The sequence below is a fragment of the Tenebrio molitor genome, chromosome 9, assembly GCF_963966145.1.
Source record: "Tenebrio molitor chromosome 9, icTenMoli1.1, whole genome shotgun sequence".
Taxonomy (NCBI): Eukaryota; Metazoa; Arthropoda; class Insecta; order Coleoptera; family Tenebrionidae; genus Tenebrio; species Tenebrio molitor.
In genome coordinates, this window is record NC_091054.1 from 3,831,977 (window position 1) to 3,859,883 (window position 27,907).

General features: G+C 36.4%; 1 protein-coding gene across 1 annotated transcript; it reads left to right on the top strand.

Moving 5' to 3' along the window:
• The first annotated feature begins 287 nt into the window (after positions 1 to 287).
• Positions 288 to 27,868, top strand: sn (fascin domain-containing protein singed). The gene is made up of 6 exons (XM_069059648.1): positions 288 to 467; positions 3,946 to 4,187; positions 4,240 to 4,677; positions 9,824 to 10,057; positions 22,343 to 22,798; positions 27,044 to 27,868. Exons 2-6 carry the CDS (start codon positions 3,962 to 3,964, stop codon positions 27,244 to 27,246), a joined length of 1,557 nt encoding a protein of 518 aa, XP_068915749.1. The 5' UTR covers positions 288 to 467; positions 3,946 to 3,961; the 3' UTR covers positions 27,247 to 27,868.
• Positions 27,869 to 27,907: the final 39 nt, after the last annotated feature.

A 27,907-nucleotide genomic window follows, 5' to 3' on the forward strand; every position in this document is an offset into this window, starting at 1 on the left:
ATCTTAATCGAGGATGCATGTTGGCATCACCTGCATCAGATCCCGCCGAATTATCGAGTGATAACCTTGAACGCCACCGCATTTGACAGTTTTCGTTTTCGTTGTTCCTGGTTCATAAAAAATCAATGAGCACCCGGTCCGGGCCAATGCGGTCCTGTGTGTTTCTCCATGAATCACATTTCTGCCCCCTGCTGGCAGTCTAGCGCTTATCCAGTGTGACTCGGGCTTCTGCCCCCCCACCCCAATATATAAGCGTGTGTTGGCCGGCCCGTCTCAGTTCAGTCAGTTCCACCGCGATTCTTTGGTTGTGTTGGTGAGGTGACACGTGCCCCATCGATCGAACAAGAATAGAAAAACTACAACCCGGAATTTTGATAGATTTTTGTTTCATTTCGGTGCCAGGTCCGGTGGTGTGTCGAGTGTTTTTATTTTCTGGTGCTGGATCAGGATCGTCGTCAGGATTAAAGGTATGCCAGGACTATTGACGCCGCCCCAGACCTCGTTCACACCCCAACAAAACCTCACTACTTGTCCCGTCCTAGGAAACAAAAGAGACATGGATTTCAATTAACAATCGACTGTCAGTCCGCATACCGGCAATAACAAAAGAACCCACACTCTAGATGGTGCATAAAAACAATCCAATGTGGTAATTGTGGATTAGTCGGTTTTGCTGCCACATTCGAGACGAGGAATTAAATTTGATCCGGCGTATGTCTAGACCATTGAACAAAAAGAAACGAGAAAAAGCGCATTTACATAAAAACAATAGTGGTATATCTCTCGTTTCTTATAGGGAACATGATCTCTAGAGGCTAGTCGGAGACGTGTCCTGAATCTGTAATGGAAATTATCCGTTTCATGAATTTTTAATAAAAAGGAAACGCCCCGTGGACCGGAAACCGATCAAAAATTTCCCTGTACAGTCGCACAACTACCAAAGTAACGTGGTGACTGTACGGGATAGTAAAATGCGGAATGGAACACCCTCGTTTCGATTCGGCACACGTTTCGCCGGTGCGATTGGCGTCATCGGGATTTTTTCCACGACCAATGGCCCGATACACAGTACAAACAATCGAACGTTAACGTCCTCCTCATTTCAATTTGTTTATCTGCACTCGTACTTATTTCTCAATTAAGAACCGCCCACTCAGACCCAACAAAAGAAGATCTGAAAGCTTGACATTTCAAGATTTCTAAACCTCTGAAACGACGAGCGGTTGTTTTAATTATTCCGTGACAATTTAGTTCCTCCACTAGATTAGCTAGATGTGTGTCATCATAAGCCACAAGATTTGACATTCGCTGCCTTTCCCCGAGTTGCATCTTCGGCATGTCATTACATATTAAGTCGCTGGTTCAGCTGGGGGCCCATGCATATTCCGTAGGTGTCAGATCAGGTACACCGCAGAGAATGTTTTTGTTGTAATTTTGCCGGAATGTTATCGCTCCAACGAACTCCAGAAGTAGCAATGGGCACACATTTTTCACATTTCTCCGATGTATTTAAAGCGGCTGCGGAACAGAAATATGCAAATCTCGCCGCTAAGCGACATAAACAACGGTTTTATGTTTTAATTGTCGGCAGTGATGAATGCGCTCCTGCTTTGGCTATTCCCAGATTTTTCTAGTGAGAAAGATTTGCGGTTTGATTTGTTGCAAATCAGCCGTTGTGTGATCATTTTCGGGGCCGTTCTTCCCCACACCGTTCCTCGTTTGGTGAGAATGTGGAAGATCCGTAACTAATCTCCTGATTAAAAAGAGTTAACAATACGCACCACACAAGAAATTCGTTCCGGTCCTTTGTCGAAATCGCCAGTTATGCCAGAAATGTTAATTCGTCGTGAAGACTTGACCTTTTAACCCCCACCACAAACGATGCATTCTGCGACCTTTGACAACAATTTCCAGAAGTGGACGATCATCCAACTCCTATCTCTTTCTGTGCTGATTGATCGAGAGATAGTGACCTTGACGCGCAATGTCGTTCACCCAACCTCACTGCCAAGCCTGGCGTTTTTTCTGCAATAACGCACCGATGCACCAATATGACGTCACCGAATCATTGTCCCGGCAATGGAGACGTTTACGCAGCGATCCCTTCATCACGTAAATAAACACAAGTTTATTACCCACTAATTGGTCATCATTTTTATGCTATCTCACCTGAACTAATTGGCCGCCATTTTTTCAAATCGCGCTCACGTGACGTCATTTTCGCAAATCGTCTCGAAATTTTGCGGTCCAGTTCTTGAAAAATGCAAGATTGGTGTTAACGACAACCTCGAATCGGACAATGTGCGATGTCGCACCTCCACGTGCATTATTCATCGCGCGGTTTTAGAAACACGGATAAAACACGAGAAATCGTCGAAAGTTTTCCAACTTCATCCCTTAGCGGGAAGCGGTGCCAACCTAAATTCGCCGGAACTGAAAGTAACTGGTGGCGACGCATGATGGCGAATCGAACGGATGCGGCTAAAAGGATAATCGTAATTAAAGTGAGGAATGCTCATTGTGATTGTTCTAAATGGCGAATTGGGGACCGATAAGCGAAGCGTGACCTCCCGGTGGTCATAAAAAATTCTTGGAAAGATCCGCCGGTGAAGAGCTCCAAACCCGTCACACCGACCATATGGTGCCAGATTAGCACTTTTAATAGGTTTATTTAATAAAAACACAATGGTAATAATAACTTTCTAGTTACGGTCGTGCCATTTATCTCAAAAACATTCCGTTCCATTAGGGTGACGAATTGGTTTCAAGTGTGGGCGTCGACTCGAACACACTCAGACAGCAGGGTCTATTTCCAGCCGGCGTAGTAGCCTTGAACTTGCCCTAAAAGGGACCATTCACGATTTAACGAGCTCGTTAATTTGCATGGACAATTCGAAGAGCGCGCCGTTTAGAGATGCGCCTTTTTTCTCTCGTGGGAATTGGGCGAACGACGGAAAAAAACACACGACAAAGATATCCGTGCGACCATAACAATTTGTATTTGTGTGTTTTCGCCTTCGCCGCGGTCCGTTGCACGCCACTTCCTGTTGCCTTCTTCGTCTCTAATTAATTTCATTTATTTATTAGAGATGAGCCCGTGCCTAAATTGATCACCATGGTAACAGTATCGACCCGTTCCGACACAAGTTTCACGCAGCCCGAACGGGCTCGACTAATTAGATTTTATTTATGTTATTAAATTTGAATAAATGAATTAGGTGAGATTTTCTTTTCGACTTGGTACTCGTGTGAAATTCGAAATTGCAACCGAGTCCGTTAACCTCGCGTACAAAAGGCATTTAGAGAATCTCGGCACGCGATAAAAGCAAAATAAGCTTTTATACGGAGCTCCTCGACTAGAACAGTCTCAATTTTTGATGACAAAGAAAGTGAAATGAGTCAACAAGAGTCAAAATTGGTGACATGTTAGGCTTTCTGATTTTTTTTCTTTATTTTGGCAATATGATTTCTCTCGACGTGACAAGGTAAATGCTCTTCAACTCGTCGCGGCTATTTATAATTGGATATTTACAGGATGGGATAATAAATGCACGAGGCGTGGAATACGTGCTTTAATTTATAATCCAAATCATCTTAATTAAACATAATACGTTATTTCTTCAGGTAGATCTTTTATGTTTCCGGCCCTGCTCAGACGTCACGTCATATCTGTCACTTTTGAAATATCCGTTTATGCACAAACATTCGTTCGCACCGTGTACTTGAACTACTTACCAACTAATTAACACTGAAAAAAATATGTAGTAAGAGTCAAGAACCGTGACATGTGTTATGCACACACATCTCCGTCTGCGGCCACTTTCTCGAGCCGAGACTTCTTCACCTAACACAGACGACCCAGTGTCAAAAATTGACAGGAACAGGTTACCAGACCCGAGTCTCCAGTTCGGTGGTTGGTGTTTTTAACCTCGCCCTTTGTTACAGACCGAAACAATCTACAATGAATGGAATTAACGGCCATCACGCCAACGGCGGCGACTTGAACGGCTGCGGCGACATCATCACCCAAAACCAACAAAAAGGATGCTGGACGATCGGCCTGATCAACTCAAAGCATCGCTATCTGACAGCGGAAACGTTCGGCTTCAAGATAAACGCGAACGGGGCGTCCCTCAAGAAGAAACAGATCTGGACGCTAGAACCGGAGAACTCCAATTCAGGCGACAGTAAGTCTTGCACACGACAAAAATAACACCGCTACTGGTTTGTCCGTTCCAGGCCTGATCTACTTGCGCTCGCACCTGGATAAATACCTGGCGGTCGACTCGTTCGGAAACGTGACGTGCGAGAGCGAAGAAAAAGAACCCGGTAGCAAATTCCAGATCAGCGTGGCCGAGGACGGTAGCGGCAGATGGGCGTTCAGGAACGTCGTCAGGGGCTACTTCTTGGGCGCGTCGTCTGACAAGTTGACTTGCACCGCCAAGGTCCCCGGGGATGCTGAGTTTTGGCACATACATCTCGCCGCCAGGCCTCAGATGAACCTGAGGTCGGTGGGCAGGAAGCGCTTCGCTCATCTTTCCGAAAATCTCGACGAGATTCACGTGGACGCGAATATCCCGTGGGGCGAGGACACTCTCTTCACTCTCGAGTTCAGACACGACGAGTCCGGGAAGTACGCCATCCACACTTGCAACAACAAGTATTTGTCGCTGGGAGGTGAGTACGGCTTCTGTAACGGCAAGTCTGCGGAGGCTTTTTCTTTGTGTGGACGTCGGCAAGATTATATGTATGTAATACATATTAGAAAAAAAAATTTAAATGAAAGAAGTAAGAATAAAATTTCCAATACATACAACTGTTTATGATTGTTTTTTAACATTTTTTAAGGCTATTTTAAAATATTATCATGTCCAATTATTCTCCAAACATTCTTCCTCGAAGGGCTCCAAATTTGTTTTTTAATTTTTTGCAAATAAAATTTCTAAATGGAATTGATTCGTTACTTTAATAAACCAGAAAATGAGATTTACGTAACTCGATGCGCTGTAAAATTGGATAGCGGCATGGAGAACCATAAAAAGCCCTTAGGCGATAAACGGCCAATCTTGTTATAAGCACAAAATTGAGCCGATTAGCACCAAAATCAATAGGTCTGGAGTGCTCACTGAGACAAATGTTTTACAGAAATTAAAATTCAGATTGGTGCATTTTTATAAAAGTTATCGTGAGCGAAAACTTCCACAGACAGACGCACGCACACCGTCCATGCGGAAAACCGCAATCAGAATCTGACCTTATCACGCACACTATTTTTCGACCCCATCACCGCATACGTAGTTTCATTTCCTACAATATGGAAGTAAAAAAAGTGAACTTATGTAATGTGAAACATTGGAACAATTTATTTTTCAATATCAATTCATAGTAGCAGGTGCGGCAAGTTTTACTTGGACGCCTAAAATCACTAGTTCTAATTATTAAACAAAATTACATAATAGAAGTCGGTACACATGAATGCGTAATTTTGTGTATAATTTAGCAACAAAAGGATCATTTACCTTCTTGAAGCCTATTATTTACAGCTTCAGCCAGCCAGCCCGATTCATGAGTACCACTACTTGCTCCCGACAAATCCCATTGTTGCATAATTTACGACCTTTCAATTATACAGCTGATAATTAAAAGGAATTTTTGATTTTATAATGCAGAAGTGGGTTTTACTGAAAATCTCATTTTTATTGTTTCGTAAATTTCGTAAAAAAATATTAAGAGTGAATCCCCACACGTTTTTTTTTAATTTAAAATTTATATCTTTATTTAATAACGATAAATTACAAAAAAAAACGTGCTTCATGATTAACCAGTTACGTGTACCAACTTTGATTAAATTTGTGCAAATAGTAAATAGATGTCTCAGTAGAACTTGCCGCACATGATACTTAGTGATGAATCACAAATTTTGTGAAGTAGATTGACGTAAAAGTCAAATTTGGTGGCGAAAGCAAAAATATTGGCGTCGGAATAGATGGGAGAAAAAAAAACTCTTCCTGTGGTATTTTCGATCTGGTGAACGTTTGATTGCTTATTTTTTTATTAATTGTTTCTTCGAAAGAAACCGTTTAAAAGTGTCCAAAACTCAATCAGGATTCTTGAAATCGTACTCGCTTCTTTTACTTTTTAACAAATTTAATTTAGGAAATTGCATTCCGCGCTAGCTACAAATATATTTTTATTACAAAATAACATAAAAAAGTTAATCGGTTAGAGAGTGAACGTGAACGTACTGTACATTGCAGTAATTGTCGTTCAAGACAAAAAAAAATTTTTTTTGCAAAATAAACCTATTCTCGATACGTTCATTTGCTTTCTCTCCGTTAAAAAAATGTTCATGTCTACAAATCCAGTTCGTCGTCATCTATTTCGTTGCATTACTTTATGCAATTGTTTCCAACAAATTAGAAACTTTTGGCACACTTAAATTAACCGAGAGTAATGTTTTTGTGATATTTACTCCATTGTCCATTGTAATTTTTATTTTTGGCCTTTCACGTTGTTTTGCAATAATGGGAGGCCATGATTTATTTTTTTTAACGTTGGACACAGTTTTGGAAAATTGCAGTAGCCCTATACAATATCTAAAAAATGTAGCTAATGGCGCAAAAGATCGACCAAACGTTTTGGAAATTCAATAAAAAAAAATCAATTATTTATTTCCAATGATTCAGGAATGATAAATTTTTTAATGAAGCCCTAGCAACCCCGCTTTTTTGCGAAAAATATGACAGGTCAAAAATGATGACAGATAAGTGTTGGCAAAAGGACGTTGTAAACTCAAATTTTAACGTAAAATTTAGAATCAAAATGGGGCCTTTCCATTAAAAAAAAAACAAAGATGGTGTCCATTTCCGGTAGGTATTTCCAGAAGTGCCGCCATTTTGAAAGTGTTTTATCTGAACTTGGAGCAGTCGATTATATTCGGCTACCAATTTTAATATTAAGACGATTTTGGGAAATCAGAAAGTTTCTAACGAACGGGCTACGTGATTCACCCTGTATAAATGTTTTTTTTTTCATTGATTAATTCCCACGTACATCAAGCGTGCGTGTAGCCAATCAGAACGCTTGCTTTCATCTGTCAAAAGTGATTAAAATGGCATGCTATTCCTGTCAGATTCTCAAATTGTTTTTAAAAACTGTATTGTAAATAAATACGAGTATGCAATTACCTAACGTTAAAGTTTCTATTCTGGAATTAATCTTGCCAAAAATAACACGACCTAATTTTTTACATCTGATAAATTTCCCAATTTTCACTTAAACATTTTTGCTTTAGACAACTTTACTCGTTGATATTTGGGCATTTTTATTCAAAGGTTAAACCCTCGAGCTAAAGCTCTCGAGCCTAACCAGAATAAAAATGCCCAAATTCGTAAAATTGTCACTTATAATTACACGAGAGCTTTTTTTTGTCGAAGTAAACTTGACATTTCAATGAGAATTTTGTTGCCTGGCAATTTAACGAAAAAAACTGCCTAGTACGATGATGCAAACCTACTAGAATCAGACGCTTTCAAAGGTTAGGTTCCGTTTTGTCGCTGGAAAAGTTAGGGGAAACTTTTTTCGCGGTCATAATGACAAAAACACCGCTGGTTATGGGATTTTTAGTGTATGAAGTAAATTGTCAAAGCAAAAAATATTCCTAAAATTGAAAAATTTATCCTATAAAAAATTGGTCTTGTTATTTTACCTTCGATTAATATTTTCGTAAACCATCCACGCATAAATCATAATGATAAAAAAGTAATAATTTTTTCAGTATCTTAAAAATCTTCAGATTGCCCGTTTTGTTTATATTTTTTAAAATTTGTTATAGTCCCAAAATCAATTGCAACAGTTTTTGCTGTCCACGATTTTCGAGTTCGTTACTTTGCCATATCTAATTTTAATGATTATTAAAGTTTACCAAATAAATAATTAACGACATTATTTCCGTAACCTGTCAAATTTGAATTTTTAACCAATCACGAATTAAAAGCCTATTAAAAATCACCGATTACTACCGATTATATTAAATATATCGACAAACGCTCTCTTCCTGCGATAAACGCAGGTTTCCTGTCATTTTGTTCAAAAAAAAAAAAAATCATAACAACTTCACCGATCAAACGTGAAACGTCGCATAATTTTCTGTTGCACACAGTTTCTTTTGCGCTTTTTCATTTAATTCAGGAAATGGTCTATTCAAATACCACACGACCTACTCATTTCTTCTAGATAAATTTTTATTTGAACACACGCAAGCTTTACTACTTTAAACAACAACACTCGAACCATCTGTCATTAGTTAAAATTTAGCCCTGCAGTTAGTTCTCGTGTCGTTGCTGAGCGCCAAAGCTTTTGTGGAAAATAAAATTTTATCGAGGAAATCATAAAGCTTTGTGATATTAGCCGTGATTATTTCACAACCTGCACAAATTCACCAATAAAAATTCGTGCGTGAAGAAAATGCATGCTTTTACAGGGATTATTTCCTTCATGTGTTTAGCAACCAATTGCGTGACAAATATTGACCAATCAAAACGACTTATCGCGGAATCAGGCGATTCAAAATCAAAGAAATTCCTTTTCGAGAGGATTTCCCTTGCCATTCAACGTGGAAACGCTGCAAGCATTCGGGGCACTTTTCCAGACTCCGCAATATTATCGGAAATTTTTGTATTGTAAAACAAAAATGTTTATGTAATTATGTTATTAATTGATAATATATGCTATTATTAAAACAAAAAAAATGTCTCTAAAATGCACAAGTGCAATAATCTGATAAAAAATGTCGGTACCTGATTTTTTTATTTTTTTAAAATTATTTTGACTAAAAAGGATTGGAAACAATGCGTTTGGTTTCATTCTATTCAGGAAATAATCAGCCGCATACTCCTCGTGCAAAATTTTAATATCGGAAATTTTTTTGCTAATGAACTCAAACATAAATTATTCGGTCAGAAGACCAATTTATTATCAAATAAAAGCCCTCGACTTCGTCTCGTGCTCTTATTTGCTAATAATTGGTATTCTGACCTCGTTTATGGATGTTTTCGTTCATTAGCAAAAAAAATTTTGCACTTGGGATATAATATGTGATAATATTTCTATGGACCCCTGCTGAATTTTTGATAACGTGACAATTGCTCCCTGTATACAATAAAATATTCATTCAGAATCCTTCGTACAAAATTGTGTTTGTGTAAGATAATCTTAACTTTGTGCACAACGTCCAAATTTGACAGTTCAATTGTCAAATGTGACACTCTTCGTTGCTAGGCAACAAGTTCATCGATAAATTCAAAGCTCTTGTGCTATTACTGTTAAATTTTACTGACAGTAAAAAACTGTTTGGGTGTATTTTCCCAGCTAAGACGTGTTGTTCACGATTTAGATTTTTCTTTTGACTTTTTTTTTTTTTATCGCTCACCAAAACGGGAAAAAAATTATATCACATTCTGCATCTGGAAAATCTGTTTTATCGCTTCTCGCATATTTTAAATCATGTACGTTTTTGCCATTAACGATCCAATTGTGGAAACCAGATATGAATGTGTCACAGATAACATACCAATGGGTACACGATTCCAATTAAGCTAAATCACATCAAGAAAATTTAATGAAATTACATTTTGTGGGTTGCAGCGTCTCTCTAAACACGCGTAATTGAAGACCTTCCCTAATTAGTAGAAAACGTCTTCAGCAATTCTCGCAACATATCTCTCTCCAGTTCCGTTATTTTTACGAGCGACTCCAATGATTCTATTAAAATTGCGAAGATCGATCGAATTTTCCGCCTCTGATTGGCAACGTTTCGTTTCAGGCAAGCTGGTGGACACCTGCAACAAAGACTGCCTCTTCACCGCCGAATACCACAGCGGACAGCTAGCCCTGCGGGACCGCAGCGGCGCCTACTTGAGCCCCATCGGCTCGAAGGCCGTCCTCAAGACCCGCTCCAACACCGTCACCAAGGACGAGCTCTTCTCCCTGGAGGACTCGCTCCCCCAGGCCAGCTTCGTGGCGGCGCTCAACTCCAAATTCGTCTCCGTCAAACAAGGTAAGGAAGGGTGCGAGAGTTTTTTGCGCAGGAATTCGCCGTTGAAGGGTGAGCGTTCTTCGATGATCAGGATGGCCTCGGTGCGAGTAATGATCGCGGAACGGCGTACAACACGCTTCGCAGATGTCGAAGCCCGGAGCGACTTTCGGTATTACATTGTACACCTTGACCTCCAACGGGAGTGCAAGAATCGGTGCAATAGTGTCGGTTAATTTTTATGTTACTGTAAGTGTACCGTAACGTTTTGATGTCGGGAAAGTTTCCGATTCGGAAGGCGTGCTCGGTTCAGAAATGTCAAGACTAATAAAACAAATGTCAGAGATTGCAACGTAGTTAACGCTCCAACAAAAATGATACATCTTTTTTTTCACGTCTGTCAAAAAAAGTGCAAGATTATTCATTCATTTGCGTTGTTAGTGAAGTTTTTTTTTACTCGGCGGATTTGCGCACTCGTTTCGCACTCGTCCTTCTCGTAAAAAAAAGTATTACTTTACTCACTTGTTACATAAATAACTATTTTCAATCTTCGTGCAGTCGATTACGCAAAGCAACATTTCTCTGATAACTATAATATTGGGGATTTGATTTTTTTTACAGAACAAAACTCGCATTGTCAGGACGGTTCGAATGAAACAGCATGTTTCAGTTTTTGTATTTTGAAAGAACAGTTTGTTCTTTCTTTACGGTTTGAATTATTAACAGATCAACACTTGAGCCTAAAGAAACAGAATATCGAGATTTAATAGGTGGCATTCAACTATGTAGTTTCTCGACATTTGTTCCTGGTTGCAGCGTGAATAGAATACTTAATGAAATACATTTACATTTAAATTAGAATATTGAATTCTTGGCATCCTCACGCCATTGATTAATTTTTTTTTCGAATAATCTGGTGCCCCCGTCATTTGCAACATGTTTACTTCAACATCTGCCACAACAAATCGTAAATGAATTTAAGCATGAAAAAGTTTCATTAAGCAGGTTATTAATTTTGAGTGTTGACTAATTGATTTTTTTTTTTTTGGTGAAGTAGAAATCATTTTATTTGTGTGACAAGGGAGGAAAGCAAATTGTTTCCCCCCTGCTCTAGAGCTATGCATTATAAAATTCTCCTACATTTTATTTTTTAGAAAAAACACATTGAACTTTCACAAAATCACCATCAAAGTAAGCACATTTGGCGTTGCCAAGATTGGGTTTAATTAACAATTTATTTTATTCTCGCCGGTGTGTGTCAAATTTTTGAAGAGTGGATTCCGATTCAGAGAAAAACTTTCCCGGAGATATCCAGAAAAAAACTAAAATGACATAAGTGGATTTACTACCAACAAAATCCAAGAATGATATGATTTATTCAAAAAAAGATATGACGTAAGGTGATGCTAAAAAATTAGGGAAGATATTGTTTTGGCTTGTTTTTCAAGCAAGTCGAAAACGATCAAATCATCAATAGGTTGATTTAAATATTAAATAAAAAACAATGAAAGAAATGACAATTGTTTATAGGTATTGAGGTAGTAAAAAATATTTTATGGTTATATAAAATTAATCGAATGGATTTATGTTTCTTGTGTAGTGAAACTAATGAAATTGTTATGAGGAAGAGTTTATTATTAATAAAAATTTGAAAATGTGTAGAAAAACAATAAATTTTGTTTATTGCTGTTTTTAAAGCCTTATTATCTTTAATTGCTTTACCATAAACCTGATTCACCTGGCTCATTGAACATCTCAATTCTGTTATTATTTTACATGTGTGTGTGTGTGTGTGTGTAGACATAAATACATAATTTTATTAATTCACAATGATAAAGATATTTTTAATTTCAGAAGTAATATTCTTGAAGGAATTGAGAAGTTTTAGTAAATATAATAAATTTACTACATTTTGTAAGCAATAAGTCAAATTGGCATCACCAATAGAACATAATAAACATAACAGAACAAAATAAACATTTTTTACATATGTGAAAAGTTATTTATTAAAATTTACATATTGATCTTTTTTTTTATCGAATATTTTTTTTACATTTTTTTAACCCCCAATTTGACACTCCGCTCATGGCATAATCATCAATTGAAACGAAAGAGTGAGTGAAAATGTTTTTGTGCGATAAAAACTTTATAGTTTTAAAAAACTATCGCTTTTCTAATATGTATCAGTTTTTACTGTTTTTCATTCGAATGTATGTATTTCAATCGATCAATTCCCACGTACATCAAATGTGCGTGTTCAACCAATCAGAGCGCTTGCTTTCATCCAATCAAACATGTTTATCCCGATAAAAACGTCCTACTACTCTGCCATCTGTCAAAAGTGATTAAAATTGCATGCTACTCCTGTCAGATTCTCAAATTGTTTTTAACAACTGTATTATAAATAAGTAATTACCTAACGTTAAAGTTTGTATTAATTCTGGAATTAATCTTGGCAAAAATAACACGACCTAATTTTTTTATACATATCTGATAAATTTTCCAATTTTCACTTAAACATTTTTAGTTTAGACAATTTTACTCGTTGATATTTGGGCATTTTTATTCAAACGTTAAACCCTCGAGCTAAAGCTCTCCGGCCTAACCAGAACAAAAATGCGCAAATTCAACTCCTAAAATTGTCAAAGAAAAAAGTATTCGTAAAATTAAAAAATGTATCCGATAAAAAAAATTAGGTCTTGTTGTTTTTACCTTCGAGGAATTCTTTTTTCGTGCTTCGTTATCAACGGTTGTGGTAAACACATGGATTTTTAGAGTTCAAGTTATATTTAATTGGTGGTTAAATTTAACTGAAGAACTGAAAGCATTTGTAAATACATACATATTTCTGTAAATAGCTACTGTGAAAAAAAATAGTGACATTGTTTCAATCATGTCTTAAACAATTCAAAGTCAAAAGCGGCTGTGAAAGACGAAAGTTTTAAAAACTTTTGGCTTAACTTATTACTTATTATACATGTGTTTCAACAATGATTTTGATTTTGGTTTGAGAACGGTTCCTATGTGAATGAGTCACCGTTACCAACATTTGACCGTGCCGTTATCCCGTGGGTACGGTCTGATAGCACTGTAATTAATAAATCCAAAACTAGGTTATGTGAATCTTAGCTTGTGGTAATTATGCAAAGTTGCGCCACACCTTTTCGATGATTTTATTTTTTACAGCCGCCGTTGACCATAATTTTTTTTTGAAACTTACGGTTTTTTGTGTGTGATACTGTGATATTTTGACTGAAATTAGCAAAAGAAAAAAATGACGAACGTAATTTAATAATTAAAGGAAACAGCTAAGCACAGCTGACACGTATTCTTTGGATTCTTTCTATAATTTCGTATTTGCAATATTTTCAGTAGCATCTACTATCTTATCAGTAGAATAATGACAAGTGAGTAATTTGTTGTTTGAATTTTATTCCTTTCAGTAACGTTATGTATATCTGTTACAACTGTTTGCAAAATATATGACCGTACTGCACACATAAATTATAAATAACGTGGACTTCGTGTAAAGTTTATGTGTCACTTAGCTTTTGTGCGTTATGTAGAGCGTAAGAAGAGTTATCACTTGCGTAATACACAACTCTGTTTCAAGTCCAACACATATTGCCCTCCGACCAAAAAAAAATGCTAAAAAACTCAAAACAATTTTATATCTCCACGTGGTCAACTGAAACGCAAGAAAATTGTGTGCTTTGATGCTTTCATGATAAAATTCTTTTGTTTGTACCCCCAACCACTCAATTAGCTCCGTCTGTTTTTCATTTGTCAGTCAACATTCCCGTCGGGAATACCAATCATGAACCACCCTCGTATATCGATATTGATTTTTCTGCGACTGTGTCTTGACAAATTCTTGTTAAGACAAGGAAGGTGCTCATTCCAAATTAATTAATCTTGTCTAAACAAACAACATGTGCGATTGTCGATTGTGTTTATTTTGTGATAATTTGAAATGCAAATGACATATCTACACGATTTCACAAGCACCAAGTAGAATCTCAAGAGTAACATTGTTCTCATTCCTCTGTCTTTTCGACAATCTACTCAGCTTTTATTTGATCACACTAGATTTGCTCTTCTGACCCACACCAACAGTTTTAAAGTAGACTAGGTTGTCAGAAAAATTTATTTAAAAATTTCCAATTGCGGACGTACACGGTATATTTGGCCAACACCTGTCTTACACGAGTACCGTACAAGTCTTTCATACCGCAACGAAATGACTTTCGGAATCGTTAATGAGGCTCATAAAGCACTTCATACAATCAACCATTTTTCATTTGAGAGAGCGAGCGCAACCTCGAAAAACACATTTACAGTCGACGCTAAATTTTGCTATCACAACATGGGAAGCGGTTAATGGTTGTCGATTTATTTTTTTGTAATTTGCCTCCATTTTGATTCTGTAATAGACATATTAACGAACGCGACGTCATTACATATTTCACGGAACATTTTAGGAAAATTTTTAGGTTGGCAAAGCTTGATCCGTCATGCGTGTCAGTTTAAATTACAAAATGTGCAAAGAATTATTTATCAGGATTTATCAGGCAACACATTCGCGACCGTATTTTTTGCAATTTCACGTATTTCAGCTGAAAGATTAATATCTATTCATTTTGATTGTGACCAGTCCCTAGTAACTTTTCAGTTGCTAGGTTATTGATAGGGAATTTTAGATAACACTAAATCCAGTCGCAGTTGGCAACTCTCGGAGACGCCATTGTGGCAGAAACGTCACGCTCACAGAAGACAGAACGGAGAACGACTTGCGCAAACGTTTTTCGACGTAGACTTTGTGCGCGTATCTAATAAAATTGAGTGTTGGTACGAAATTTCAGAATTCAAAAAGGAAATGCCATGTCGTCTTCTCAAAGTTAAGAACAAACGGTTAATATTGACTTGTTTCGAGACATTTTATTGAAGCCAACGGAAAACAACTCACAAAGACGAATATCACCAATAAAGTTAACTCTATTTGTGCTTTTTGTTGTACATTTTGGCTAGTAAGTACTGTAGTTTGATGCCTTCTGCCTTTTCATCTCCTATAAAACACTTTTCTAAACTTCATGTTTCTTTCTGTCTGATTAATTTTTATCTGACAGACGTTTTTAGTTTCTCCTACTTCAAATATTGATTTCCGTTATTAATTTTGATAAATACATTGAAATCATTGCTTTACTACCATTGTCAAGGTTTGGCAATTCTGACATTTTCACATCATGTTCACACCACACAAATATTTAGTGTAAAACGTATGCAGCACACAGCTAAACAGCGCCTACTATTTTTTTCGTTGCGGTCACAATCAAAGTCAATAGATAATATCTTCCATATTCGTGTTTTGTGACAGAATTGGGATAAAACAAAAGGCGACTTTGAAGACTTGATCAAATTTTCACTTTTAAAATTAAGACATTACCAACCGCCACAAAAATCCCTAAATGGAGGAAAGTAAACATTTTTGTTTATAGTCCAATTTTTTTTTAAATCAATTGTCAATGTGTTGTCATGTTGGTATAAGCCACTGGTTATTTGATAGTTATTAGATTGGCAACGTAAAATGTCAACCGTATGTCAGTCATTTTGATGTGAAGGCGCTTGCGCTATTGAAGCCGCAATTACATTTAAATAAAAAATACAAAGTTAAATGAGTTTCCGAAAACAAGGATCTAACACAACGAGAAAAATTGGCTATGATTAGATTACCTGAAGAAATGCAGATAGAAAAACCGACCATGCTAAATTGCAGTAAAGATGCACACGTCATATTCGAGGTATTTTCTTTTAATTTATGGGTTCGTCACTGCGAGGAACTGATTAGAGAGGACTGGAAAAAATTGATGGGAAATCTACCAATTGAGGACATTCCTCTTCCGCAGCATCATATTCGGAAGACGTTTGGGGGTTAGATTCTGACATTTGAAAATTACTGATATAACCTCAAATCTGATCTTACGATAGAGGTGTCCCGAAACGTAAGGTTTTAGGGTGGTACAGCCTGGTCTTTGAGGGAATTTTGACAAATACAAAAAATAGTATAAAAAAACCCGTTTCAGAAGACCTTGAAGCACTCATTCTTTAAAATAACGGCCCGTTATGTTGTCGTCAAGAAGAATGCGCCAATTTGAATAATTTTTAACGATCTTGCAACAATGTAAACTTCTGGTCGATCATAATTTTACGAGTACCGTTTGACAGCTAATGGCCCATCTGGTGCTAATTTCGCATTCTTTTTTGCCCATCCTGTGGTCGCTCTTTCCACTTAATTTTTGATTTGTGGCGTACACACGTGTCCACAATCCGGTACTGTCATTCCCACAAAGCCCTAGATGGGACATGTGCTTCATCCACGCCCACGTCTCCAGACGACCTTGAATTGGGGTGTTTTACTATCGATTGTTCGGCCGGCAGGGGTGCAGCCTCTCCCCTCGGAGCAACGTTGCCGTTTTATACCGAACTGCTCAATTAACTTGTGTCGCATCAATGCAACAGGATCTTTGAAATGCAAACAACACTGCAGCCGACTTTGACCACTTCGGACGATCAGACTCGATATCATGGTGCGTCTAAAAATAAATCGAAAACCGACGGTTTCTTATCAGGGACATGAAACGGGCGGAAGTTCTTCAACCCCAAGTGATATGGCATGCGTTGACCTTGGATTTGTTGTCGGTAGCGGCGGCGGAAGTGCGCTTTCCAAGAAGTAAGCCCCGGGTCCCCGGGTGTACAAGCGGATGGTCGCGGCAGGTGTTAGCGATGTTGTTGTGATTGGAGTGTTACATGTAATTATGTAAAATATGGCCCCGCAGAAGTATGGCGTTGATTTAACGAACGAGTTGATCGTTTCCGGTAATTCCCGGTTGAGAGTTGAATTCGTGCTGGATTTCCTTAATCGGTCAGATTAAAATGCAAATTTTATGGGGGGCTTCCTTCCGTGAAACAATCAATTATGTTGGAGATTGGCGGAGGTGTTTTTTGGATTGCAGTGTTGATCGAAAGGGTACTTCTTTTGTGCGATTGCAAACGAGGATTCTCATTTCTTACCTCGTTGGTGATTTTAATTGTTTCCGCTTTTACGTACGTAACTAGAATGAGGTAGATCGTTTTATCATTTGAAGAAAAAAAAAAAGAGGAAGGAAACGTGTACCTGATGTTTCCCACATTTACTTGTTATCATTTTTCTTGCGTGCTACTTAACATATCCCGTGGGTATTTTGATCTGTGGAAAATAACAATGCCAAAGACTTTTTTGTTAAATCAACGAAACAAGTACACAGAAAGGGAAAATTTAATTTTCAGGATCAGGATCTCGTATCTTGTATCTTGTCAGGATCATAACATAGACATTAATGGATGCATTGTCTAGGGATCCAACCCATCACTGTAGGTCCTGCAATACAACGCCAACGAGTATGTAAAAGACGAACTAATGAAATTACAAAAAGGTTAAAAAGCTCATCCATTATAAACCTGAAATGTCAACGTGCCGTTAGATTGGCACCAGTGATACAGTTACTACAATTTACAATTTAAAACAAATGAAAAATTTCAAATTTTGACAAGTCTTACGTCACTGTTCACTTTGTTTTGGTATAATGGGAGGCCATGATTAATTTTTTTAACGTTGGACACACTGTTTGATTTCCGCCACTAAAGTGCCTGAGCATTCTTCTATTGCAAACTAGTAAAACTGACAACAATGCGCTAGACATTGACGCTATTTATAACCTCAAACTTAGAAAAGCATTACCCAATTCAACAGACAGTTCTACTACCAAATTAAATGCAAAATATTCATGGCCTCCCATTATAAAACGAGGTGAATGCATTTTACTCTTGATTTTACACAAAATCACAACCAACTACGATGTAATCGTGCATAATAACCGTGTAGAATTTGTACAGTAACAAGTGTCGTAAACAATATTTTATCAAATGTGTAATAAGATGTTTATTTTAATTTTTTCAGTTCATTTAAATAAACTAGGCAAAAATGAATAGGGAATTCCACAATTTTTCTTGGAAAGCAAAATAATTGCCCCAATCCTTCCACGTATTCTTAAACACTAGATAAATTTATACATTTTATAAAATATGATATACAGGGTCGATTTTTAAAATGTGCCGAAATTTTACCTACGAGGTTGTGGAACAACGCAAAAGACTAAAAGCAATTAAAAAAACTTGTAGCTCAAAAAATAAATGTCATTTTATTTTTTGACGGAATGTTTTAAATATTTTTTCCGAGTTCTGCATGAAGCCAGTAGCTCGTGGTTAAAATTTGTACAGTCATTTCAAAAACACCCTGTATTTCTAATACCTACATGTCATTACAAATTTTAAACTGTAGTTATAAAAAATTCAAAAAGGGAAAACCCATTTTTGCCTAGTTTATAAAACTATTTAACACGGTCATTTAATTCGTCGATGCACTTTGTAACTACATATTCTATTGTGGAAATGTTAGTAGTGTACTTTTTTTTACATTGCTGGACTAGCATCTCACGCCTCGAATGTTGTTTTGATCCGTCATTACAGATAAAAGTCGCTACTGTTGCGATTCTTTTCCAGAGGCAATCTCCGTATCACAACTGCACTTAATTAGCCTTTTGTTGGTAGAGTAAAGGCCTCGGCGCTCGTCAAAGAGGAATTTTGTGCGCTCTTATGATTATCTCGAGCAATTTGGTCGATTTTGCTGGTGGTATCATCAAAACGTGTGTCTGCGGTATAATTATTGTTACATAGTAATTTGTCAAAATTTTTAATGAACTCTTTTTGCCAGTCATTAAGTGAGCGGTCATTCAGTCGGTCTTGACTTGTTTACCCACCTTTGAAACAGTAAATTATACTGTTCGATTTGCTTTGATTTTTAAGAAGTTTATTAAGAGGGATATTAACAGAAACAAAAAAAAATAAAAATATCAATAAATACCTAGGAACGTTCATGGTTTATCTCCATTTTTAAAATGAACATTATACGAAGCATAGAGTGCAGTAACCTGTTTTCTCTGGTTATTTATTTTATATTTCCAAAAAATTAGAGGGAACACATCAGGGAATGGAACTCTACTTGACTAGATAATAAATATTGTTTATTGTAAATTGTCTACATTGTTTCTGATGTTTTACCAGCCTCGTAACTGTAACAAAATTGCAAATTGTTTTAACACATTTAAAAATACCAGACTGTTCATTATAGTTCAAGGTTAATTTATCTGGTAGTGTGATGCAGCTGTTAAATACACATTGTCTCAATCTTCCATTTACAAAAAAAAATGGCAACTTTGTAATAAATGAAATTTCAAGGATAAAATGTTTTTTCCCCCAAAATACAAACTTTTTTTTGATAGCCACACTCAAACCCAACGAGTGTTCAAACAAATTTGTGGTCAAGCAGGCCGTCTCTGTCTTTTCCAAACGTAGGTCGTCTTTTTAGTTGACAAATCCTTCCGATACATAACCTCATTTTGACGGTACCTTCGTTTGTTGCGCCAAATGGAAGCTTTCGGTCCATTTTATATTATTTCCCTAACGGTAACCAGGCCACTTGATCACAAATTTTTTTGAACGCACGTTATATCCGTGTCGCACAAAACTGGAAGCCAATGGTGTAGGAGCTTGGGGGGTTAAAGGCTACAACAGAGCACCCGCCACTCGCATATTCGCTTAATTGCAGATTTTTAGCATTTTATGACCGTGAAATCACCACGGCAGAAGATCAAAGACAAAATAAAATATTTGCCGCAAGAGCTGTGATACTCGAAGTATAGTGCATTCATTTTAAATGTTGGGTTTTGTAATAAAACTTGCCTGCTTTGACACTTGTCGAAAACTCAGTGAATCTAAAACTGTGTTCAATATATTCGGGTCCAAAATTTAAGAATGGTGGGGTCGAGATCAACTTTTAGAAAACCAAGTGAAACCATTAACATTTGTTGCCAATACTGGTGAATCATCTAGTGAATTTGATTCAGATGACGATTCATTTTTTATTTGTTTACGTATTTTATTATTTATTTTTTACTTACTTTAAATGTAATGGATACTTTACTAATTACTCTTATTTCTTTATTAAGTAATCTTATTTGTCAAACACATTATTTAAAATCAACAATCTCTTTACATTTTTTTGGTCACTGATCACAAAATGTGTTTTAATTTTTTTTTACTTATGGATATTTTAACGTCTCTTTCTTTTGCTCGTCGATAAGATGGTGAAAGTACGACGTGGTACCAGTTTTATATGAACAGAGGGATTCCTACTTTACGGTACCGATACAATGAAAAATTGCCGCTTTCGTAATTTATGGTGTTTTGAGTTTACAACTTTACCCAACGTTTAAAATGAATGCCCTATACTTCCCTAGAAATCGTCACTACAAAATTTCAACTTTGACGCCCTCTAGGGACTCACCTAACACCTATTATTAACAACAACAAATCAAATTCTACCTAGAGAATACAACCGGCAACATTGTCTGATTAGAGTTGACTTTTGACAGGGGGGAAATAGAAATGTTTGGTTAGGATGGTGTCAATAATACCTTATGAAAACTGTTGTAATCTTGTGTCATTCAAAAGATTTCTTTGCCAACTGCCTTTTGACATAACAAAGAGACCAATAAAAAGGTTTGGCATACTACATAGTAATGTCGAATTACGACATTTAGTGTAATTTCGATTTTACCAGCTTAATTCAACAGGTGGTGGTTTTTTGCCACGACTAATATGTTTCTAAATTTTGAGAGAAATGCTGTTTTGTAACAAGCCTCGATCATAAACAATCCATAAAAACTGATGAATTTCTGCACACCAAGTAATTAGGACTCAAAGGAGCGGTTGTTTCCAATTCATTTGAATTTTTAGTGTTTCGTAAAAGGTTAATGGAAGTGCAATTAATTAAAATTTCAACAAAAATGTCTTTATTGGTCGAATTAAGACCCATTAATAATAACTTGACCGTCTTCTTTTATGACTGCACTATCGTAACTTGCCGCACTAACAATTACGTGTGCAATTTCTTCTTCAGATATCTCTTACCACACTACCACCTGGTTGGCGAAATCTTACACAGCATCGGAGTATCAAAAGATTTTCTAGATTCTCCAATTAAGTAAAATTAATTGCAGTGCATTAATTTATTTGTATGTCTATATGCCCAAAGGAATTGCGCAAACCACAAGTTGTCTACAATCCTTTTAGAATGTATCGGGTGTTCATTTAAATTTCCGGTCAAAGTTGACGTTGAAGAGTCGATTGTGAACGCACCACTCATGTAAAAAACACAAACAACAGCACAGCGGATCCGTAATCCGTAGTGCGTTCACAATCGACTCTTCAACGTCAACTTTGAGCGGAAATTTAAATGAACACCCGATACAAGGATTTCTGAAAAGTGATGTTTTCTCCGAAGTGTATTTCAATTAAATCAGATTTTTTAATTTACATTGCAATAAACCAGATTCCTAACTTTCCCGGTTGTATATCTAACTTGACATCTGTCAAAGATAACCTCAAAATTTACAGGTATTCGGCCTGTTTTGCATCACTCGGCTAACGCCTCGTGCTGCAAATTTCGGTCTCATACCTGAAAAGTAATCTGACAGCGCTACTCATATGAAAATAACTATTTCCTCGTCTCCTTCAAACTATGCAATTGTTGCCATAAAATAGTTTTATTTGAAGTATTCTGCTCATCGAGAGGATTTCTTTAAATGTCTTTTACTGTTTACGGCAGTAGAAGGAATTTTTATTTTTATACCAGACAAGAGACGTAAACAAAACTTTTTCAATGAAATAATTTACTGTAGTCACACATTTCAACGGCACAAGTACGTCAGGTTTGCCGTCGGATAAATTTCTATTGGATTGCAGTAACGTTTTTTGTCTTTTGCTCGTGCTCTCGTAACAGATCAGGAGTTCGTAGAGATTACTTGGAAAAAGAAACACGACTTAGCAGGATGTTTCTGGGTGCTACTTTCAAGTCTTGACAATTAAAACCTGCAATGCCATAATTCTGCCCGACTGTCGTTCCATCAGAGACGTTTGAAGCAAGACCTACGCCAACCCGTCCTCGATGTCATCGCAGCAGCCGCGTCGAGTAGATCAGTCCCCCAATTAGACTTAATTGCTTTATAAACTTGCGTGTGTCGATATCACGCACCGATTTAATTAACCGTGACACGGCTTAATTGCGTTGATTGTCGAAGACGCACCCGACCAGCACGCTTCACCGCCCACGGAGCGGTGCTTTGACCGGACCTGAAAGTCACTTCTCCTTTGCAGGAGTCGACGTGACCGCCAACCAGGACGAGATATCCGACCACGAGACCTTCCAGTTGGAATTCGACTGGAGCACCAAGCGGTGGTACATAAGAACGATGCAGGACCGGTATTGGACGTTGGAGACGGGCGGCGGCATCCAGGCAGCCGGCGACAAGCGATCGTCGAACGCCCTCTTCGATTTGATGTGGCAAGGAGACGGGTCGGTGGCGTTCAGGGCCAACAACGGCCGGTACGTCATCACCAAGAGGTCGGGACATCTTTACGCCACCTCCGACACCATCGACGACAACTGCAAGTACTTCTTCTATCTGGTGAATCGGCCGATTCTGGTGCTCAAGTCCGAGCAAGGTTTCGTGGGGTACAAGTCGGCCAGCAGTCCCAAACTCGAGTGCAACAAGGCCACCTACGAGACTATTCAAGTCGAGAGGGGAGAAAAGGGGATCGTGTACTTCAAAGGTGAGTCGAGATGTTCAGATTTTCAAAATATGTCAAAAAATTCGAATTTTTTTAGTTTAGTCACGGAGAAAATATTTAAACCTCGAGGCCGTAGGCCGAGAGGTATAATTTTCTCAAGTGACTTATAGAATATAACACATGAGAAGCAAACAAAATTGTTGCAGTTATAATTCACACGTGAGTTATGAGTTATGACTTATAACACACGCGTGACTTGTAGACCAGTGTGTAAATACAGTTATAATTCACACGTGAGTTACAGACCACTTTACTGGTCTGAAATGAGAACAATAATTATGACTATAAGTGGCAGGTTTTGGATAAAAGGGATTTAGAGGTGAGGGAAATGGCGTAAATAGAGTTATTTAAATAAAGTACTCGGCATGACTCCAAAAAGATAACCAAAAGCTTTATATTGAAAATCTAAATTACTACCGAGCAGTAAAGCTTTATTACAAGTTATCAGTTTATCTTTTAATATAGTACCGGAAAAAAATTTGAAAAATGGAAAAATCGCAACCATTTTTCCTGTTTACATTTTTATTCCAAATTAAACAATGGCAAAATATGTAGCGAATTTGAGTTAAAAATAAACCTAGATTGCACACATTTTCCAATTTATCACTGATGTTAATACTGCAACAAATAATAAGATAAGCTTTCCATCTATTCATGTACTATGTCAAGGTAACTTTTGTAGAAAAACTGCATTCATTTTGAAGCGTAAATTGGCTATTATTCACTCGGACGATTCCACCGCTCGCCTACGGCTCGTGTTGGAATTTTCATCCTCTTGAATAATAACCATCATTATACGCTCGTTGAAGATTGTACTACATATTACGTAATTATCAGAAATGTATGTTCCAAAATTGGCCCATTTTTCGTTAATTATGAAATGATTTTTTTAAATTTGAAGTTTGATTAAATTTGATTTAAATTAAATGCCTTTTCCTCGCTCTAACTTCTTTGTTTTTAAAAACTCCCCATTTTTTCAATAAATTGTTGCTTCCCATTACACATAACCTAATTTTCGGCGATCTATCAAATTCATTTCACTTCCGGTTATATGACAAATTTAGCCAACAGGGACGCAAAAAAGTCACCATCGTTTTATTGCCAACTCAAACAGTAATTGTTACTCACGCAGTCACGCGGTAGTTTTTAGTTGCCAAAAAAAATTAAGTGCTGCTTTTCGTGACCTTTTATTTTAATGAAAACACAACCAAAAAATCTAGAATTATAAACATGCAACTTATTAAATATGATTATCACCTGATGTAGTGTGAGATTTCAAATATTGGTTTAAAATAGTTCTTAATGAATGCGATTAATGTATTTTGCAATGACATTAACAATAACCAGCGAAGAATAGTTATTTATACAACTAGTTATGAAAGTCGTACTTTTCTTCACGAATTTGCAGATTGATTAACGAGGGCGTAGTCCGAGTCAATCAAGCAAATAAGTGAAAAAAAGAAACTTTCATAACGTGTTGTACACACTATTTTTTGCATATCGAAAAAAGTTGAGAAATTTGGTCTAAAAGGATTTATGAAAAATTACAAAAAAAAAAACAGGTATGTTTTGACAATCATCTCCAAGGAGATGGAATAAAATTATGCAAAAAAGTACTACTTTCACTACGATTTTTCGTGTAAAAAAGTGCTACTTTCACTACGATTTTGCGTGTAAAAAAGTGCCACTTTCATTACGATATGCAAAAAATGTTATTTGCGAGGATTAAAAATTTGTTCTGTAACACGTGCACACCTTCCTTTGAAAGTGAAAAATATTTATAAAGGACTAATTTTAGATTTTTGAAAGTATTTGAAGCAAATCAAGAACCCGATTTAAACTGTAGGAGATTTTATGAATCTTGGGCGATTCATTTAAATATTATAATTTCCAATAATGTTGACATCGACAGAAAAAAAAATTAAAAAACATAATAGATTTTTTTTATAATTTATCTAATGAAGTGATAGCAGCTAGCTAATCACAACAGTTCTTATTTAACGGTAATTTTAGTGCGTTGACAAGGCGTAGTAGTCAAGCAAAAACAATAATAAAAAACGGAATTTCACAACCAGATTAATGAAATTCTAAAATCGCGGTGAACCAGGCAGAGAACTATGACACGTTATTTTTTTACAGTTAAAAATAACCATAAAATAGTACATTATTATATGTATGAGTTTTATAAGAGGCTTGATTGTGACACGAGATTGTGAACGAGTGTCACAGTCCGTCTTATAAAACGAGTGTAATATACTATTTTTTTGTTCGACACTGTCAGAATTTGAGAATTTTCTCCTGTGTGAACGGATTTTGATAAATTTGACAACTTGTCAAAACGAAACGTCAAGCTAATTTTAAAGATTTTCAGCCATTTGGAACCTTTGGGGGGGCTCGTCGAACAAAAAAAACGTTGTATTCAACTCGTTCTTGTGTAAATTGCGCCTTTTTGGCACTCGTGGACCTTTAAAACTCTCGTTTCACTCGAGTTTTACACTAGCCCCTCATGCCAAAAAAAGCCCAATTTACACACGAACTCGTTAAATAAACTACTATTTTTCTACTTTGGCCACATTAATTTGAAAAAAACTCAAAAATCTAATTATGAAATAATCTAGGAACTTTTGTGTGGCATAAGTTACTATGATGGCATTTCTGTGAAATTGATGTAAAATGTTTTAATTGTTAGAAATGCTATTACAGCAATACCAACGTAATACGTATTTAAAAAAAAAAAAACAGTTTCACAAAAAGTTCCTTTGTGACACTACTTTTAGTTTCACAAAATGCTCTTTATGATAGCAAAGTAGTAGTGATACATTTCGACAGTGATATTTGTTGTCAAATGATTATTATGGATATAACAAATGTAATTTTCTCGACAAATTACTGTGTAACTAGCATTCAAGGAAATTGATATTTCGATAATCAATCTAGTTCTCGGCATTTTACTACCCATTATTTCCATCATGTCAAATTAACTTTGAATTCAAAGACTGTTGAAAATCACCAATCAACACATATCGATAAATCTTCCTGCAATAAATCCCCTCTTTCTATTTTGTTACTTAGGCAACAGGATGAATTAATTTAAAAACTTTCCTTGGGTTTTGCGTTGTTTTTTAAATTTAGTTCAGGAAAATAATCTATTCAAATATCCCGCGACCTTATAACTTTTTTCTAGATAATTTTTATTTTATCACACGCAAGCTTTGTTACTTTAAGCAGCAAAGCTTTCGTGTTAAATAAAAATTTATCAAATAAGGTCTTGGGATATTACTGTTAATAATATCGGGTGTTCATTTAAATTTATTCTCAAAGTTGGCGTTGAAAAATCGATTGTGAACGCACCATTCTTCCGTCTGCAGAGTAAAAACGCAAACAACGCAAAAAGTGAGGTTAGATTTAAACAGCTGATCCGTGATGCGTTCGCAATCGATTCTTCAACGCCTACTTTGAGGATAAATTTAAATGAACACCCGATACATTACTGAACATACATATTTTTTAACAATCTCTGTCAAATAGCTGCAATAGTAGTTTATGGTATTTCCAAAAAATTAAAACGTATACTGTGTATCATTTCATTTATAACGCTTATCTTTGGAAAAACAAATTTTCCAGATGAAAGAACTACAATTATTAAAAACATGAATTGAAGTATTATTCTAGTTTAAAGTAAAAGACGCATTTTCTTAAAACGTGCAAAACGGAATTACGGGATTAGGAGGCTGACATATACGAAAATGTTTATTAAAAAAAATAGCTGTTTCTCATGACTTTTGTATTATTTGCAAGCTTGAAATACAATTGGAAGGTAAGCTTTCGCAACATAAGTGACTACTTTATTTTTTTAACAATGTATTACCAAACCAAAATGTCACAATGAGTTCTGATTAAATTAATAAAGTTAGTTATTTTAGGTTTAATCTAAAATTCTATACGATTACTCTTCATGTTTTTTTTATTTTTTAATTAAAAAAAAAAGAAATAGAACAGACCAATTTTCCCAATCATTCATTATTTATAGTTGACTCACAATTCATACGTCGTAATAAATAATATGTTTCATGTTTAACAACCTTCTTGATCCGTAGACAAGACGTAAAACCGGTCACAACACGGCATAAAATTGTTCACTATGATTTTACTGTATTCTGTTATTTGCATCAATCAGTTTTAACAAATTTGGAGTCCGGCAAATGAAATGTGTTTTGAACGTTCCAGGTCAGAACAATAAGTACTGGCACGTGGACAGCGAAGGAGTCACAGCCGACTCCGACACTCCGGAAGGCTTTTACTTGGAGCTGCGCGAGCCCACACGTCTCTGCATCAAGACCTCCAACGGCAATTATCTAACAGCAGGGAAAAATGGATGTTTCCGTCTGGGCGACTCTTCGATCGACAACGCCACCCAGTGGGAGTATTAAATCACCGCTGGTAGTTTCTCATAATCTTTTGGCTTTGTTATTTTTAATATGTTTTTTGAGAAAGTCTATTTATTGTATTTATGTTAGTTTTTAATATTCTCCTATTAATTTAAGGATTAATGTGATGTTAACGATTGTCAAAATTTACCAATTAATTTAAGTACTGATGAAAAACTAGCCAATAAAAACCAAACTGCCAAATCGCATGGCCTTCACACACCAAATCTACAATAAAAACCCGTTCACAGTGGTACTGAAATTTGTATGCTTTTTATATGATATACGTACGGTAGTGTTTTTCTATACTCTGTATATACCGATTATGATTTGAGTAGTTTTATGTACTTATCCAAAAGAATCGATGTTGTACTGTATTTAGAGCAACACTCGCGGGTGTTGTACCAGGTAATGCATTTAACATAATTTTTAGTGTCGTCCAAGCTCAAACGTACCGGTTATTTTTACATATCTTAGGTATAAGCGAGCTTGAAATTTTTACCAAACTGATGGTTCATGTACTTTTTATAGCTTGTAGCAATACGGGGGCCACACCCCTCCCATTTCCAATGTATATCTTTTTGTATGATAAATGTAGTACTTATAAATAAAACAATTAACCGAGTACCGGCGCCGTTGTGTAACCCTAGGCGACAAAAAACCC

Excerpts from the sequence above, each read along its gene's own strand:
- sn (XM_069059648.1), top strand. The coding sequence starts at position 3,962 with ATGAATGGAATTAACGGCCATCACGCCAACGGCGGCGACTTGAACGGC. Across the intron at positions 4,188-4,239 it reads GAACTCCAATTCAGGCGACA|GCCTGATCTACTTGCGCTCG; the intron begins GTAAGTCTTGCA and ends TGTCCGTTCCAG. Across the intron at positions 22,799-27,043 it reads GGGGATCGTGTACTTCAAAG|GTCAGAACAATAAGTACTGG; the intron begins GTGAGTCGAGAT and ends TGAACGTTCCAG.